The sequence below is a fragment of the Protopterus annectens genome, chromosome 12.part0 (genome assembly GCF_019279795.1).
Source record: "Protopterus annectens isolate FY-2018-M chromosome 12.part0, PAN1.0, whole genome shotgun sequence".
Classification (NCBI taxonomy): domain Eukaryota; kingdom Metazoa; phylum Chordata; order Ceratodontiformes; family Protopteridae; genus Protopterus; species Protopterus annectens.
Window position 1 is genome coordinate 140,827,308 of NC_056746.1, and position 18,977 is coordinate 140,846,284.

The 18,977-nt window shown below is 38.6% G+C and overlaps 1 protein-coding gene across 2 annotated transcripts in view; it reads right to left on the reverse strand.

The window, feature by feature from the left end:
* ABCC1 (ATP binding cassette subfamily C member 1) overlaps positions 1-18,977 on the reverse strand; it is a 1,301,041-nt gene that overhangs the window by 264,888 nt on the left and 1,017,176 nt on the right. For both annotated transcript variants that reach the window (XM_044089159.1, XM_044089158.1), the window contains exons 25-26: positions 11,611-11,737; positions 5,475-5,576 (exon numbers count right to left, since the gene is read on the reverse strand). In XM_044089159.1, coding sequence (XP_043945094.1) covers positions 5,475-5,576; positions 11,611-11,737 — 229 coding nt within the window. The remainder of the gene's footprint in view (positions 1-5,474; positions 5,577-11,610; positions 11,738-18,977) is intronic.

Below are 18,977 nucleotides of genomic sequence, written 5' to 3' on the forward strand. Positions count from 1 at the left end.
TGTTCGTATTAATCACCATATATAATGTTTTAATTATATGTATTTGTTTAGTGCAGATTTTAGCTTAGATATTGAATGTTAGTATATATGTCAGTAGTTTATATGACATTGTATTTTAGGCAATATATTTAATATTTTTTAGTATTGCTTTGAGGCAACTGTTTGCAGCATTTTTCAGCATAGGCTTTTCATGTGTTAGATATGAGTTAATGACCTTGCTGTTTCATTGGATAATTTATGACCAATGGCTTTCGTTTCATTAGTTTTTAAATAAGTAGATTTCTCATTTTGTATAAAGTCCGATGAAGCCTACGTGGCGAAAGCGCTAACTACAATAAATTATTATCCTTTTACTTCGGTGTCTCGCTTTACTTGGATACTTGAAAGAGTTTATGACCTGTGTTCCTGAACAGGACTTTATGACCTGTGTTCCTGAAGAGGACTTTTATTCCTGTGACGTGGTGAGAACTGATATCTGAAACCAGTTGAACTGCCATTAGGTACCCACACTTTTATGACTGTTTTGGTTTATGAACTTTTTTCCTGTGTGGGCACCGTGCTCTGTTTGCTGTGTGTGGCCTTTTTTTGCTTAATTATAAAAATGTGTTGTACCATTAGAATGATTTGAAACATTTCTACAACAGGAAGGAATACTAACTATGTACCATTTTCCTATAGGGAGAAAGACAGGTGGGGAAGCTTTAGTATTATAGACCCAAGATGTGCTGTAATGTTAAGCATCTTACAAAACTGTACTATCTTATTCATGGAGGTTCACAAACTGCAAATTATAGCACATGTATACATTCCAAAGTAGTACTAGATTACCTTAGGAGGTGGACAGTTAACATAATTGAATTAGTTCAGTATTAGGTTATGGCTTGTGTCATATTAAACTAATGTATGTGCTAGAGAAAACTGCCCATACTGTATATACTTTTTTATATTAGGGTAGGAAGTAGTAATACACATACCTATTGTTGGTGTTAGTGTGGTATAAAATATAGCAACTACAAGGCACTTTTGAGACATGGTTTTGCTTACAAAGTGAAAGGCCACAAACTATGCAATTTATAAGAGGTTAGACAGTGAATATCCATAAGCAAGTCTTTATTACAAATATTAGGTTGGCAAAGGGTACTCAGTAAGAAATAAATATACAAAACTAATTTGGAACTTCCCATACGCCCTAGAGAGATGTCACCTGTCGTTTAAAGGATTTCCATAACTATATGTATAAATTTGTATGTATACCAACTTCATTAGTACAGCCTTCATATCAAAGATGCATTCAAACCAAGACTGTAAATTCCTTTCTGAAAGCAGACTATTTATCATACACATTCATGCAGAAGTCTAGTTCATGAATAATGTGAGGTCAGTTTTGCACTAAACATTGTAAAAGTAAAATAATTAAAGATGGTGATGGTTTTACTGCAATTTGCTAAAGATTTCACTAACCTAGTCCTTCATTCTCCAGTTTTCTACTTTTTCTTAATCAGAACTGAAACTGGGATAATGTGTGAAATCAGTGAATAAATGTACTAAATGTACCTCATATAATCTCTTTCACATAGTAACAGGACATTTCTTGTGAGTCTCTGCTACTATGTAAAGGAAGCATTTTTACTACAGTGATTGGAGTGTGGATGTTACGTGACCGAGAATGAGAGCAGCAGATATTTTGACAGCTACATGTCTGGTCTGGAATGTGTGGTGAATAACAGGACCAAACAGAAATATATTAATGTGGCCACTATTTATTTCATATTACTACATTATTGTAGCCATTACAGCAACTTTTTTTTTTTTTTTAAATAGGGTTTATATATATTGTCTGTGAATGACAATAGCAAGTTGAATTACTCTGGGCAATGTAGTGAAGAGGGTGGTGATGTACACTGCAAGACCTGTGTCAGTTCTTGGAAAAATCCAGATGTGAAAATTTAAATATAGAAGATGGACAAATCTGAATTTTATAATTCACTACTGCAGTCACCTTCCCTGAAAATAACATGCTGGTCTAGAAATCCCTGCAAATTTATTTTTATCACTGCATAAGTGGGTATGTCCAAAGACCCTTTTCAACCACAACCTAGACCACCATGGCAAGAGTAAATAAAAGCTATCCAATGCACAAACTGGCATTTAAACAATCTAACCCACAGAATCACAACACTGTTCATTGCAAATATCTACTGCTGCTACTCCTTCTCAAATGCACTAAATAGTAAGGAAATCAGCAAAAAGTCTAAAACACTCATTTTGAGTGAAGGGCTCCCACCTTCTCACACCTTTAACTTGTATAAACTAACTCTACAATTACACAATCCTATACAAAAAGTACAGATATCACACAGTCAATCATTGCCAGCACACTAACATAAAACGAACCAGCAATAAATTACCATAATGAATTACCCATTGCTGCACTGAAATGTTACCACTGTTACAATAAAAAATGTAATGGCAATGAATCCGGACAATACTTTGACTCCTAACTTATTTATTTATTTTTAATAAAGATTGAGTATACAGACTTGACACACAGTTAATCACTGCCAGTCCTATAAAATATATACTGGGAATGATTTTTCATAATGAATTACTCTTTGTCGCTCTCAAGCATTGCCAGTGTTAATACAGAAAATGCAGAGACAATGACTTCAGACTATACTTTGATTAAGGTGTATATATAAATGTATATACACACACACACACACACACACACACACACACACACACACACACACACACACACACACACACACAAAATTTAGTATAACCAATCAACTGATATTTGGGAGGTGGAAGGAAACTAGATTATGTAAAGAAACCCCACATAGACAGCAGAAAGTATGCAAATTCGACATAAGTGACCATAAGCTAGGAATGGACCCTGGACACTGGCATTGCTGTGAGGCAGAGTTCTTAACAGCAGTGTGCCATCATGCAGCCACTCCTCACCTATTCTTTGTTCCTTCTGTGTACATTACCATACCAACCTGAAAGCTCTTTACTGCGACTACTTATCACCACAATTTGTGGTGAGGAGTTCCAACACTGTATAAAGTACAGTTGTGTACACTTACCATAAATGTAGATGTTCGAGTGTATTCACTGTTGCAGTCATTACATTTGGGTAATCCTGCTGGCAGGTTGCCCTCAGTCGGCCTGAATTCCAAAGTCTTGGGTCCTGTGTCAGTTGCTGTCACCCCTTCCCTGATGTCAGGTCATCAGGGGCATAAAAGATGCAGCTGACGCAATTTTCTTCAGTTTTTCTTGCCCCAGATGTTAGGTGCCCCCAAAAGGGTTTGCTAGATATATATATATATATATATATATATATATATATATAAAACATACATGCACCAAAATAAACTTTACCTTCATCTACAAGCAAATACTCCACATAGGTTGTATAGATCAGAGAAGTAAAGATAAGTTCCAACAGAGATAAGGGGGATGGCGGGTGGGTAACCTGGACTGAAACAGTGAATACACTCGAACATCTACATTTATGGTAAGTGTACACAACTGTACTATGTTCTTCATGTTTCACTGTTGCAGTCATTACATTTGGGTAGAATCCCAAAGCTATGGTTGGGGGGTTGGAGCTAAAGAACAGTAAGAGTGGCTATGAGGCCCTGCAGAACTGCAGTGGCAAAGCCTGCTCTGGATTTAGAGTAAAGTGGCAGATTGTAATGCTTTGTAAAGGTGTGCACTGAACTCCACGTAGCAGCCTCTAAAATGTCTTTGGTTGGTACTCCCCTGAGAAAGGCTGCAGAAGTGGCTGCAGCTCTGGTTGAATGTGGCCTAATGCCCTTAGGCACTGGCTTGCCATGCTGAGAGTAGCAGAAACAAATGCAGTGACCTATCCACTTTGAAATAGTCTGCTTGGAGATGGTCTTTCCTTGTGATCCTGCAGCATATTCCACTAGCAATTGTTCTGTCTTTCTGAAAACTTTAGTTTTGTCCAAATAGAATCTAAGTTGTCTGTGTACGTCCAAGGAATGCAGAATTTTCTCCCCCTTGTTCTGTGGATTTGGATAAAAAGTTGGCAAATGAATAGTTTGGTTAAGGGCTACGCTGGATACCACTTTAGGCATAAATGTTGAGTTTGTCCTCAGAGAGACCCTGTCTGGATAAAAAAATGATAAAAGGTTCCACAGCCATGAGAGCTTGTAGCTCTGACACTTGTCTTGCAGAAGTTATTGCTAGGAGCAGAGCTGTTTTCCAAGATAAAAGCTTTATATCCGCAGTAGCAGCTGGCTCAAAATGAGGTAGGGTGAGTTTTTCCAAGACATAATTGAGGTCTCATGCAGGCATTGGTGATCTCCTTGGAGGCCTTAACTTTTTGGCTCCTTTGAGGTACTGCCTTAATAAAGGATGAGAAAAGAGTGGTGGCTCTGTATTGTAATGAGCCAAAATGGCAGAGGCATGAATTTTAATTGATGAAAAGGATAGGCCTTTGTCCAGCATCTCAGTTAAGTATTGCAAAATCTGAGGAATATTTGATACAGCTGTGTCAGTTCCTTGAGATTGGTTCCAAGCACAAAATCTCTTCCATTTTCCAGCATAAGATTTTCTAGTACTAGGCCTTCTGGCTTCCAAAATGACATTGGTCTGGAGCAAGAAAAAAGTTTCCCCAATTGGGTACTTAGCTTTTAATGAAGACTTCAGATCTGAAACTCGAACACGAAAATCTCAGGAGTCGGCCGACCGGCACTTGCGAACTGCTTCTGCTTCGGGCACTGCGCGGCAAGAAAGATTGAAGAAAATGGTGTCAGCTGCATCTTTTATGCCCCTGATGACCTGACGTCAGGGAAGGGGCGACAGCAACCGACGCAGGACCCAAGACTTTGGAATTCAGGCCGACTGAGGGCAACCTGCCAGCAGGATTATTCAAATGTAATGACTGCAACAGTGAAACACAAAGAACATCAACTCCTTTTAAGTAACAGCTCGCACCTTGCTGGTTACAACGGTTCACTAAATGTAGTATGTTCAGATGCAGTAGTCATCTAACAGTAAATGTTAACAAATGTACTCCTCTTCCTTTATTTTAATGAAAAACCTTACAGTATCACAGTAGCTTCACTTCATACTAACTCATATACATTTGTTGTCATCTTCCTATCTTAGGGTTTAGCACACTGACACCGAGACTTATTTTCAAGGTAGGAACTAAAGTGTTACAACAGAAGAACACATTGTCTGCAAAACTAAGTTGCATGCAAGTATAAAAGAAACCCCTCATTGTTAGTCATGTACTTGGGGAAACAAAAAAACAAGAGCAATAATACAAAGGGTGTATGAGGATCCAAGGACTGCAGACTAAAATGAACCAAATTATTGCATTTCTGAAAGTTTTATATTAAACATCAGTGGTTTTATGGATATCAGAAATCATAGCCTAAACAAGAAACACTAATAAAGTCAAAGTATCCAAAAAGTACTAAACAGAGCTGTACCTCTTTTTCAGTCTCATTGTACTCCTGGACCCGTTCAACAGAGACAATATTAGTTTCCAGTTCAGAAGACATGCGGACCAGCCAGGTCAGGGACATGGTCACCTAGAAAACAAAGGAAAAGGTTCATACTATGAAAATGCCCACATAGGTGTACATGTATTTCTGGCCAAATTACAGGGATGTTTCTTGCCAAGTATTCTGTGTGTCAGACCATCTTGATAACATCACTTACACAAATGTCCACATGAATGCTCAGAAAAGAATAAAGAAGCTATAAAACAAGCAAAAAGCTGAAGCAGAATCATCTAATAATTCATCCCCCTACAAAAAAGTAAAACAGTAACTGAAGAATGAATGAGCCAAAACAACGTGTGATGAAACAAACATTTGTCAGGTTAGGAGATATGAATTTACACAGTACGCAATGTGTGCAACATAAAAAACCAAACTGACAGCAAGAGGAGCTGCACCAGAGTAATAGCGTAATCAGTAGTTTAATTTCCGCTTTCGTCAATAGACTTCGTCAGAATACAAAATCAGCACAAATCAAAACATTTAAATACCACAATAGTGAATGAGCAAATTAATCAATTAAAACACAATCAATTAAACATTTAAAATAATTATAAAACCAAAAAACTACATTCATCCAATGTTAAAAAAATCTAAAGGAAATAATTCCTTATTAATGTGTAATGTTCTATACTTTAAGAAACATTTGATGTTGATGTAATCATTCAGACCAGGGGGTTTGTCAGCGTTAAGTTTAATTTGCCATAAGGTTTCACGCTGTTCCACAAAATTCTTAAAATCTCCTCCCCTAAGGTCAGAACATACTACCTCCAAGACAGAAAATAAAAATTTTTTGTGTGTCCTACAAACTTTTGAGTGTTTGTAAAGAGCGTTATTCTCGTCTTTGGTTTTAATACTGTAAATATGTTCTCTGATTCTGATGTTTAAACTGCGGGTGGTCATGCCAATGTAAAAGGCAGGACAGCCCAAACATTGACTAATGTAAATCACCCCCTTGGTCTTGCAGTTAACGTATCCAGGAACCTTGAAAGTGTAGTCAACATTCTCTATCTTTATGTAAGGACCCTCTGAAATAAATCGACACATGTTGCAACTGTGGCAACAATGCATCCCAGTATTGGTAGAACTAACAGTTGACGAACCTACCGATTTCTTTTCTAGGATCCCTTTCAAATTATTGTGGTTCCTGAATACAAAAGAGGGCCCACCACCAAACATCTTCCTCATCTCCTCATTGCCTTCAATAATTTTCCAATTGTCTACTATAGCTTGTCTAATAGAGGAACTGTCTGAACTAGTCTCCAAGGAACACATGAGGCGTGTTTCAACCTCCCTCACTTTGTCTCCTTTGTCACCACCTCCCACTGTTAAGGTCGGAAAATCCATGATAGATCTAAATATACTTTTACGTTTCTGTAAAATTTCGTCCCTAATGAAATGTAACTGATTAAATTCATACCCCCTCTCGAGAAATAAATAAATAATGGTGTTAAATTCATCAAGTAAGTCATTCTCTTTAGTAGTCATCCTGCTTGCCCTTATAAATTGTCCACGAGGAACGTTCTTAACTACATGTCTAGGGTGGTTGCTAGCGTGGTGTAAATATCCATTCGTGAAGGTCTCCTTTCGGTAAATCCTACTATGTAACCGGCCATCATCTACGTCCCAGTATAACAAAATATCCAAAAAATTCACTTTTGTTCCTTCAACACCCATGGTGAACTTCAAAAACTCAGAAGAATCATTAATTTCTTCAAACAACATATTTACTGTCGAGGAATTTCCTTCAATAACAAAAAACAAATCATCAATGTATCTGCAAAAGAATTTGATGTTAAATTTCTGCTTCAAAGTGGGTATTACTTCATGTTCCCACCTGGCCATAACCAAATTAGCAAAAGCAGGGGCGGCAGAAGACCCCATGGCCACCCCCTTTCTCTGCCTGTAATACAGTTTGTCAAAAAGAAAAACATTATTTTCTAAAATCAATTCCAAAAACAACCGGATGGTAGAAATGAAACTGTTTGTAAATATCCCTCCTTTACTAGTCAAAAAATCACAAACTGCATCAATTCCTTCACAATGAGGAATACATGTGTACAAGGAAATAACGTCAACTGTAAAAATAATGTCTTTTGAAGGATCAAAACCTTGTTCAAGTGTGTAAATACCAAACTTTCTTAAAAAATGCCAAGAATCCTTGACGTAAGATGGCTCTTCACTAAGAAGGGGGCTCAGAATAGCATCAACCACAAGGGAAATACCTTCAGTGACAGAGTGAGGACTTGAAACTATAGGTCTAAGAGGGGGGTCTTTAATATTTTTGTGGGTTTTGGGTATCCCAAAAATCACTCCTGTACGTGGTTCAGATACAACACAAAAATCATAAACTTCACGTGTTATTTCCCCTGTCATAAAAAGACCATATAGTTCAGAGTGAATAAATCGAACCCTTTTTTGAAAGTCATAGAAACCAATTGTCTCATATTCATCCTCGTTGTTAATAATCTGTAACATTTTAAATTGGTAAGCCTTTTGGCTCATTATGACTATGTTTCCCCCCTTGTCACTCTTCATGAATCTAAAATTTAGATTCATTTGCTTGAGGCTATTAAGTGCCTGTCTTTCTTCCTTGCTAAGATTGTCAGAGGTGAACCTCTTGTTGTTCAGAACACTAATAACATCAGCTATACATTGTTCCTCGAATGTTTTTATAGTGTGATGCAAATGTGGAGTAAATACAGAGGGTTTGAACAAAGACTTACTATTCTGATTTGAATCAGGTAAAAAATCTAAAACGTAACTTATATTAAGTTTTCTACAAAACTTTTTGATGTCAACTATAGTACTCGACACATTGGCTTTAAATGTGGGAATAAAATTTAAACCACGTTTTAGTACATTGGTTTCATGCTCAGAAAAACAATGTTCGGTTAAACTGATAATTTTGAACTGGTCGATGGACTTGTCTACGTCTCGTCCCCCGAAGAATTCGAACCTAGAAAGGTCCGACTGCGAGTGAACACAGTGTTCTTGCTGGATTGGTTTCCTTTCTTGTTTAAAAAAGTAGTGGTGGTATTAGAACCACTTGTGACCTTCCCCCCAGTGTTGTTAACATGTTTAACTTTAGGTCGGACTGACCCGTCGAGATTAGTTCCGTGTCCATCAGTCTCACTGTCGTTATTATCAAAGTCAGTAGCTCCTTTGTCAACAATGTTGTCCCCTCTTTCCACTGTACTGCTAGCTGGCTCATTATTTGAAACTGTGTGGGGCACAATGTTAGTGAAAGAACTCTCACTTGGTTTAATTTTAGTGCCTCTTGTCTCGTCAGTCACAGTCAACCTCTTGTCTCTATTAACATGTTGATTTTCAGTACGAGTGCCTGTGTCTCTCAGGTGAAAGTTTTTGTAGCGGTTGATGTCACCGCTCCGTTCAGTTAAACGGTTTCTGATGGCAAAATTATTGTAAGCAGCATCGTTGTCATAAGCGGTGATGTCACGAGTTAACTTTGACTGTTTACGGCTCGTAACATCAACCGTGTGCTGTTCTAATTCGTCGTGCAACGAAAAAAATAACTCACTTGATTTTTGGGGGCCCACCAGTTCTTTTAGTTCACTTTCTACTTGAACTATTTCTCCTTTCAAAACAGTCATTTTCTCAATATTATTTTCAATTAATAAGTTTAGGAAATTTATTCCAGCGGTATTGAAAAAACCAACCAATGTCTTAAAAAAAGGAGAAGTTGCAGTAACACCATTAGGGCATTTAAAAAATCTTAGTCCCTTGGGGACCACACCTAAATCAACACAATGCTTGAAGTAGCTGTTCTCTAAATCCAGAGAACGGTGTCTTTTCAACAGTCTTAAAAGAAAATCACGTTTGCTGTTAACCTCAATTAAGTTAAAACTTTGAATGTCTTTACCTGTGTGTTGAAAGGGATTTGGTACTCCGTCCAAAAAACTTTGTATAGATTTATATCCCCTAGTGTTAGTAGCAGGCTTGTGTCGTGAACCAGACGCCGCAAATCGGCCATAATCCTTCTCACATCTATCTCCTGCCTCTACTACAGTGTCAAGTTCAATGAAAGACGAATTCGGACTCGATGCCCCTCGTATACTGTGTTTCACCGTGTTGCTGCGATCGTTACGGTCAGCCCTTGAAACCAGCGTGAAACCTTATGGCAAATTAAACTTAACGCTGACAAACCCCTGGTCTGAATGACTACATCAACATTAAATGTTTCTTAAAATATAGAACATTACACATTAATAAGGAATTATTTCCTTTAGATTTTTTTAACATTGGATGAATGTAGTTTTTTGGTTTTACAATTATTTTAAATGTTTAATTGATTGTGTTTTAATTGATTAATTTGCTCATTTACTATTGTGGTATTTAAATGTTTTGATTTGTGCTGATTTTGTATTCTGACGAAGTCTATTGACGAAAGCGGAAATTAAACTACTGATTACGCTATTACTCTGGTGCAGCTCCTCTTGCTTTCAGTTTGGTTTTTTATTTACTTGGTTACGTTTTGGTGCTTCTTTTTTCTCAATGTGTGCAACATTTTCAGTTATAGGTACTTCTGCAACATTAAACTCAAAGCAGACATTCTGAAAGGCAGCATGATTTTTCAACATTACCTGAAGCCACAATATTATTAGTTTGTTAAATCGTTAAATCTGATGAATTTGTTTAAATAGCCTTTTAGCAACAACCCAGGCCAAAGCTATATAAAACAAAGAATGGTAGCATCAGAAAAATTACAATGTCAGTGGCTCAGGAGATATCATGCTCACCTTTAAGCTGATGCTTTGATTCATATTCCAATAACGGCATGGCATATTACTATATGGAGGGTTGTGAAGTTTTTTGGATGAGATGTTATACTAAGGCCCTACTTTTAAACGCAGGAAGGACAGGTAGATGCACACCCACTTGCTAAAAGTGTGATTTGCTTGGTCCCCACTTTTAAATGCTCCCTTATAACATTCCGTATATCACTGAAGGAGTTATCCTCTGACAGAAAGCATGAAAGGGGAGTCCCTTCACAGGGCAGGAGAGCTATGAAGAAATTAAATGCCCCAAAGACCAATTCCAGGGGATCAGAAGTGGAAACATTTAGATTAGGAGGGGGAATGCTTGAGATAATGTTATATGTGCTGGGTGCTACTTCGTTCAAGGTTCCAATGCACTTCACAGTTAATCTTCTGTAGTCAAACTCTAAAGAAAAGACTGGAGGGGCTAGGGATGTCTGGACCTCAGGTGTAAGATGCACTCAATCTAAGAAAGGCAAAATACTGAAAATCTACAGTCTATGAACTTATTGAACAGACTAGGACTAATCCCTATCAAGAGAGCTGGAGTTAAAGTGTCTCTTCCAACTCAATCTGAAGGTAGGAGGGAGACAGAGGCATTATGGGTAGGGGAGCAGCTTGGATCAGATGCTGGAAAGGCGGCCGGATCAGAGTACCCACAGATTGAAGACAAATGAAGATCAACAACCAGATTGAGTACATAACTTCTTTATTCTACTCGTTGAAGTAATCTTCCTAAAAGTCACAAAATGCTCACAACAAACATAAATAAAATACAACTTTTCCTTTAAGTAAAAAAAAGGCACTGCAAATGAAAGTACCCTGGCAGAATTTGTCATCTAGATGGACACTTACTAGAGTGCTCTTACAGTTATAACTTGGACCCTGGAAAATTATTCAGTCCCAATCCAGTAAGGATATAGTCCAATTCAGTAGCAAATAGTCACAATCACTGTAAACTGAATTGTAAAAATCTGTATATCTGGGAACTTGTCATCTGCTTTGGAAGTAAACTACAAGAAGCCTGATGGACTGAACCAGATGAGTCCTCTTGGCAAAAATAACTGAGGTAATGGCAACAGCTTCTCCTCATTATATGTTATCAGTATGGGTGGAGCTACACTCACACGAAAATCTGTTGAAAGCTGTGACGGCTATGCTGCCTCCTACAAAATGTCTTGAGTAAGGTACTGCAGCTGTGATCTTTACAATGACTATCACAAGATTCCTTTACTTCACACAAGATGGTAGTAAACTGAACAGTGCTATTTTATTTATCCACTTACCTGCAAAGCATAAGATATCGACAATCCAACTAGCCCAGGGCTGAGACCATCCTTAGCTATTACTGCAAACAGTGCTGCAAAAAGCACAATGCAATTTCCAACGAATTCCAAACGTACTGCCAGCCACCTAAATAGTGGGAAGATGCAAAAACAGAAAAATGCTTAGAATGCAGGACTTCCCATTCTTTTAGATCTATCCCAATTAAAATGGGCAGGTAACTATTTTGACTAATAAAAGTAACGCAGATAACAGCAGTATATAAGAGCATACAATGTGACATGGGATGCCTAGCATTATTTAGGTAGTAGCAGACTTCCGCAACTGATTTTAGCAGAGCCACCTGACAAAGTAACTGAAGCTGAACTGTGTGTAAAGATATGCAGAAAAAGTGTACATTTGTACTTACAGGGCATGCACTCAAGCACAAATTAAAACACATACAGGATTGTAATGGTTAAAAATGATCTCACTATCATTTCAAAGTACGCATGTGTGCGCACATGAGGCTATGAAAGCATTTCCTGAACAGCTTAAAATGAAGATCTGCATCTGGTAGGGTTTGGATTAATAGGGTGCCTACTTTACAGATACGAAGTACAGGGTTTGAGTCTCAACTTTCAAAGGGAAATTGGCTAGGCTTTAAAAGGCCCACAATGGCAGATAGCCTAGTATTTACTATGAACTTGTATGTTTAAGGGGATGTGGCTCAGTGTAAAGTGCATGCTTTGCTTGAAGGAGGTAGTGACTTCAAACCCCCAGTACCTCCATAACGATTTGCATCCCTACCTCCTATAACTTTTAGTAACCTCCTAACATTACCCTCTACGCAAACATACCCCCCCCCCCCCCAGTCGAGACTCCCATGTTACTAGGGGAATGCAACCTGGCTGGGTTGCATGGCTAGGCTTATAAAGGCTCTGGTTGGTGGTCATTAGGCTAGTATGTACCTATGAAACTATGTTTGAATGTAGCTTCCCCATAAGCTTAGTGCTGACACAGACTCGCCAAACCAGTTGCTCCCAAAATGGTGCAACACTGTCTTGGCTGCACTGAGAGATCATAATTTTGGGGTTGTGTTTCATCCTTAATTGGTATTTTCTCTTTTTCCTGATATTGTATGACTAAAGAATTAAGTATATATAATAAAGGTGGTGAAGTCCTCCAAGGGGGGAGGGGGCTAGAAGGCTTGCCTTCTAAAAAATAACCTTTTATTTTCTCTAATTAACAGGTGTAGTTTGCCCCATGTGGAACTTATGCCAGCAGTCTAACTTTGAGATTCTAACAGGATCCTAACTAAAAGCTTTCTGAATGAAAAAATATATAAATAAGATTATACATTCAAAAATCTTTTAAGGTGTTGAGGCATTCTATATGCTGAGACCTAGTTTGTGCATACTTAACAATAAAGGCTTGCCTTCACTTGCAGAGAGACTTCAGACTAATGTATACCAACATACAGATGTGGATTATGCTTCTCATTCTGAAAGGTTAGTATTTTCACAAACTGCTTAATATTTAGCACTGAAACAAAGTTCAGCAATAGTCAACCCATCATGAAGTCCTTTCTATAGTGTGACGACAATTTACAAACCATGTCTCAGCCTGCTAAAGCATTTTAGGAAATAGTACAGTTGTGCAATTTACTTACCAAACTTACTTACCATAGAATGAGATATCACTGTTGCAATAACTATTACAATATGGGACACATCTTGTTAAGGCTACTATACCTTAGTTCACAAAGTTTAAGGCTCCTTTTTCACATGCCACACACATCTGCCCTTTGCACTAGAGGATGTGCTAGTATAAGAGATGCATGATTGTACCAAAAACACACCACCTTGCCCCAAAAAGGGAGACTGATGTGTAGGCTCTTAGAAATATCCTGTCAGAAGAGGAAAGACAGAAAGTTACCCAACCCTGGCTAGGGTGAGGACAATAAGTATAATGGAGGGAGGGTAATACTACTGCAACAGCGATCTATTCAAACATCTACTGTTATAGTAAGTAAAATTACATAATTGGACTAAATTCATTAGATCACTGTTGCAGCAACCATTACAATATGGGACAACTGTTAAGGTTCAGGGAGAAATGGCGGACAGAAAAGGACGACACTTCAGGATTCTCTGAAGTACAGCTCTAGCAAAGCATACTCTGTATCCAACATTTAGTGCTTGATGAATGTCTGAACATTAGATCCAAAAAGCTGTTTTTAGAATACAGCTAGAATTCAGCCCTTTCCAGAAAGCCAAAGAAAGGGCCACTACTCTAGTGAAACAAACTTCAGCATTCTGAGAAGGCTTTTTGCTATGGTTAGAATAGTAGAAATGCCTAGCATGGGAAAGCACATAGAAATACTTTATATAGATAATGTCCGTCTCTTCTTTCCACTATCATCAACACAATGAATTGATTTGATTTCCTAATCTTTAGTTTTGTCCAAATATCATCTCAGATGTCTTTGGACATCAAGGCTATGAAGGACCCTCTCTATCTTGTTTTCACAGTCAGATTAGAAAATTGGAAGTTGGATTGTCTGACAGAGTAAATTCAAACACATTAGGCATAAAGGAAGGGTGGGTTCTGAGAATCACCCTATCTATGTGAAAGATAAAAAAGGCTGGACAGACATGAGGGCTTGTACTTCAGATAACCTTTAGTAGAAGTCAAAGCCTACCAGCAGAGGTGTCTTCTATGTTACAAACTTTAGAGAAAAAATGGCTGCAGGTTCAAAGGAAGATGAAATTAACTTCTCCAAAACAACAAAAAACAAAATTAAACCCAAGTAGGAAACACTTTTATTCTTACTGGTATAATAGTCAAAGCCTTGTTCAAAAATTGCTTGACTTGGAATAAGGAAGAAAGCGTGTGTGCGTGTTCAGTGATAGGCAGGCTGAAATGGCCAAGAGGTGTACTTTAATGAAGTGTACACTAAGCCAGAACTGAGAAATTCACAAAGGTACGGAAGAACCAAGGGTCTCCTTGCATGAGATGGCTCTCATTGTGCATTTTAGCAAAAATAAGTCATTTTCTGGCAACAGATTTCTTGCGTCCCATCACCTGTTGACATACTCAGGAAAACAAAGTGCCTAAAAGGGATGAAACACCTATCTAAAAAGTCAGAATGAGATTTAGAACATTAGGATGAATCAAGGAACCATTGCCCTGTGTGGGAAAATCCACTCTAAGGAAGACTGTGGTAACTGCCCCTGGCCAATTGCAAGACAATGGAAAACCCATGCTGTATGAGCCAAAAGGGAGTCACCAATAACTCCCCTCCATGTTATATGATGTGCTCACTCAACTGCTATAGTTTAAATATATTAGCACAGTGGCTGAGCATGCTCTACAAATTTAGAGCATGATACCACAATGTGAGCCATGATGAATGAATGTAGCCTTTGAAGGACCTTGGAAAGCATAAAGACACACCCCCGCCAGGGGATTCAGAATGCATCTATTTTCTTCGCCTTCCTGCAAGAAGTGCTGGAACTGGAACAGAACTGATTCAGATGTCTGTTTAGCTAGAAGGCAAATGGATCTATTTGTGGAATTCCTCACTGATTGCTGATCTTCAGGAAGATCTCTGGGTGTAGCATCCGCTAGAGAAGATCTATCCTGAATCTGCTCTAATGGAATTTAAGAAGCCTGTAGGATCAAGTTGTGTTGAACTGCTATGTCCATGCAATACTGGCTAGTCTGCAAAGGGGAGCAAATATCTTATTCCCTCCTGTTTTGAGCCATCTAATTGTAGTGTGGTCCCAGATTACCAACATAGCTCCCAGTGACAGAACTTGATTTATTTTAGGGCTTTCAGAGAATTTATAATTTTTTTATGAGCTTCTGCCTATGCTATGGCTCCAAAATTCTCTGAACCATAACACCTTGAGAAACTGACCTCAGGCAAAGTCAAAGGAGGTTGTGGGGGAGGGGATAACCGGGTTGCGTAGAACTTGCCTGGGCAACCAAAGCAGTTCCTTCCTCACAACAATGAGAACAAGTATTGGAAAGGAGAGAGAAAGAGAATGTTGAGCCCATACACTGCAAGTAAAGGCATATTGCTAATAAGAAGGAAGGATGAGAAAAAAAAGGAAACCTATTCCAGAGTCCTGCAATATTACACAGGGTTAAAGAATGCAGTAGACATTTTCTGTAGAGAAAAACTGGGGAAGTGATAAGAAACCATTTGAAAAAGAAAACCCATCATCAGAGAGGTGTCCAGAAGGCATCCTAGATAGAAGGAATGGGGTATAACTTTTTTTCAGATTCGACATGAAGTCAAGCTTTTGAGAGGGTTCACTGTGAACTGTAAAAATGCCAGAGTGCCTTGGTTGGTAGAACCTGAGATTAGGCAATCATCCAAGTAAAGGAATCTGTGTATGCCTTGAAACCAGCAATGAGCTATCACTAGAGCAAGAAGTCACTTGGTGAAGACTCTTGGGGTAGTGTCAAAGTTCTTTCTTGTAAAGGACAAAGAACTCTAGCAGTTTAACCTAGGCACTCATCCAAGGTAACCCCTGACACTGATGAGGGGACATTCATTGGAAGGCACTTTTCAGCTGAAAAGCTGTATAAAGTCTGAAAGACATGTTCACTCTATGAGCTGATCTAGGACGAGGTCTTCTGCAGTTAATTAACTTTTGAAACTTCCTCTTCTGATATTCCCAGCTTGGCAGAGGTCTGAGCAATCTGTCATTTCTGCACTTACAAAGAAATATATATCATCATGGCACACAATGAAGTCAGGTTCTGAGCTTGGGGGCATACACAGTAGCAGTGCTAATATTTAAAACCTGTAGCAGCTGAGTGAGCACGTTATAACACAGAAAATGCAAACAAATTACAACACTACAAGCTTACCCCACTTACCAAAAAAAAAAAACCTTCCACAATTCCACAACCACAGAATGCAGACGTCGATCTGGCACTAGGAGACACTATAGGATAACACACACACAATACAGCAAACCTCCTTGAAAATCAACTGCTATCCGAGCAAATATCTTTTACATCACACATCAAAAACCTTACAGAGTAGCTAACTGTTGGGACAGATCCCATGCAGTAAATATTTAAAACTATATTGGAGGCAACATAAATCTAAGCCCTGAACCACTCAGGTGACAAAGAAGACATGACTCCTGCAACTACAGTCAAAGCAACAGCACTTGGTGAAGGTATGAAATATCAAACAATGCTCTTGGCACAATCTTCACAATGGTGACATTTTTTGAAGCAAGAAACAGTTACTCATGCCAGTGAATTGCTCTTTGAAAGCAGTATTTTTTGATGGGCAGTTTACAAGTAATGGAAAAAATGCAATTAGCAATCCACTTGAAAAATAATTGCTTATAAACTGCTACTCCCTCTACCTGGAACAATGATTAATAACTGCTCGACCTTCATGAACCCGTGCACAATCTTCATCTAAAAAGCAGAGTTAACAGATGAACATCCAAAGCCTGATTGATTCTTCCCTCGCCCAGATTCTGTCACCATAAAGAAAAGGAGGAGAATGTCAGAAATACCCTTAAACAAAACCATCCAAACACCATTTCAGTAGAAAAAGTGGGATCTTCCTAACGCTCACCCAATACTTGTGAAAGAACAAACAGAATTCCTTACAGACAGACAAAAGGCCGGTGGTGATGGTAACAAAGAAAGGTATCTTTCAAGGATTTGAGCTTCAAAGATGCCAAACTATATGATTAAAAATGAGGATGGACAGACTTGAAAATAAGTTCTACATACATGGGCAGAGATGCACAGCTCTTCAAGGAACTCGGCAACAATTCTATTCTCCAGAAGTCCTTTAAGAGTATCCTGAGCATAGAATAAATGATGCCCAAATCTCAGAGAGACCAGAAATAAATCAGAATCAACTGCAAAACTTAAAAGACTTAGACAGCACAGGATGCCTCTTCACCTAAACAGAGAACCTTTTCCACTTAACAGAATTAGTTTAAGTGGAAGGCTTTCTGAAAGAGACAGACACTCACATTTAATGATCTGGTAGAAGCAAAGGATCTAAGTGAGTAGCTACACCCAAAGTAAAGCAGTTGACTGCTGTCCCAACTGATGTAGATTTCCCTGACTTTTGCTAGGTTAATTTCCTATACTAACTAGGACTCAACAGCTTGAAACCATACTTTTCTTAGCTACCACACAAATGAATATGAGGTTCACTCTTTCTTCTGATAATGATGGCATGACTCAAAATTAGAGAGAGAGTTGGAAAAAACATACATAGGGGCTGCTCTGCTATCTCATCCACCAATAAATGCACCAAGCACTGTTGCACTGAGCAAATCAAGGGTAGAAGCATATTCCTGCAAACAGGTATAGATTTCTGGTACCCTATTCCTGCAAGACCCTGACCAGACAGATTTATTCAATTCTCAGCTCCATTAAAAAGTTGAATCCATGTCTCAGGAAGTTCACAAACATATTAAACTTCCAAAGAATGCTAAAACATGTCAGTGTGATTATTCAGTCTACGGCTCACAGACAGACCAATATCACCCATCTTCACATGGAGCTGTAAGTGCATGCAGTATATTCCAACCTCACCATCTAATTAGGGGATATATGGGCTCTGGCCTCAACTTTCATTTAAAAGCAAGAAAGGTTGCCTGTAGCTAGAGATCATTTATGTGAACCCACTTTTCCTGGACCAGGGAGGAACCATGGTTTGCTTCCCAATCAGCTAGCAAAACATCAATCAACATAATTTGCAACAGGTGCTGATGTATGAAGGATGACTGGTGAGGGTTAGTAAGCAGTTGAGAGCCTGGTGACAAAGATATGGCACCAGGAGACCCACAAAAACTAGTGTTAAATCTGCAACCACTTGCACCTCAATATCCAGTGCTGCAGCTGCATATTCAGGTGGGCAAACAAAAATTGTAAGGATCGAGGCCACAATCAGGCTCAGAGTATAGCACAATGTGAATGAACCCTAGACCCTCCAACTATGTCCTCACTAAGAGTTTCAAGACTATATCTTGGGCCCTCTCTGCAGACACTAATAACATACAATGAATAATCTCCAATTATAACCTAATTAAGGCAATCCTCCCAGTTAGGCTCAAAGATGACCTCAACCAGTTTATGATGAATGCCCCCCCCCCTTACTGCAACTAGGAAAGCACCCAAGTTAAGGGACTTCAGCAGTAAATCACCTTAATACCATCATGTACCAGTGATTCATGCAGAAAAATACAAGAAGGTCCTAATACAAAGTTGTTACCAAAACAGTCAGCACTGTGGTGAACAACAACAGATGCTGTAAAGTAACCAAACTGCAGACTGCTGCACTCAAGATGACGATGTTCTAACATTACATACAGTGATACAATCCAAG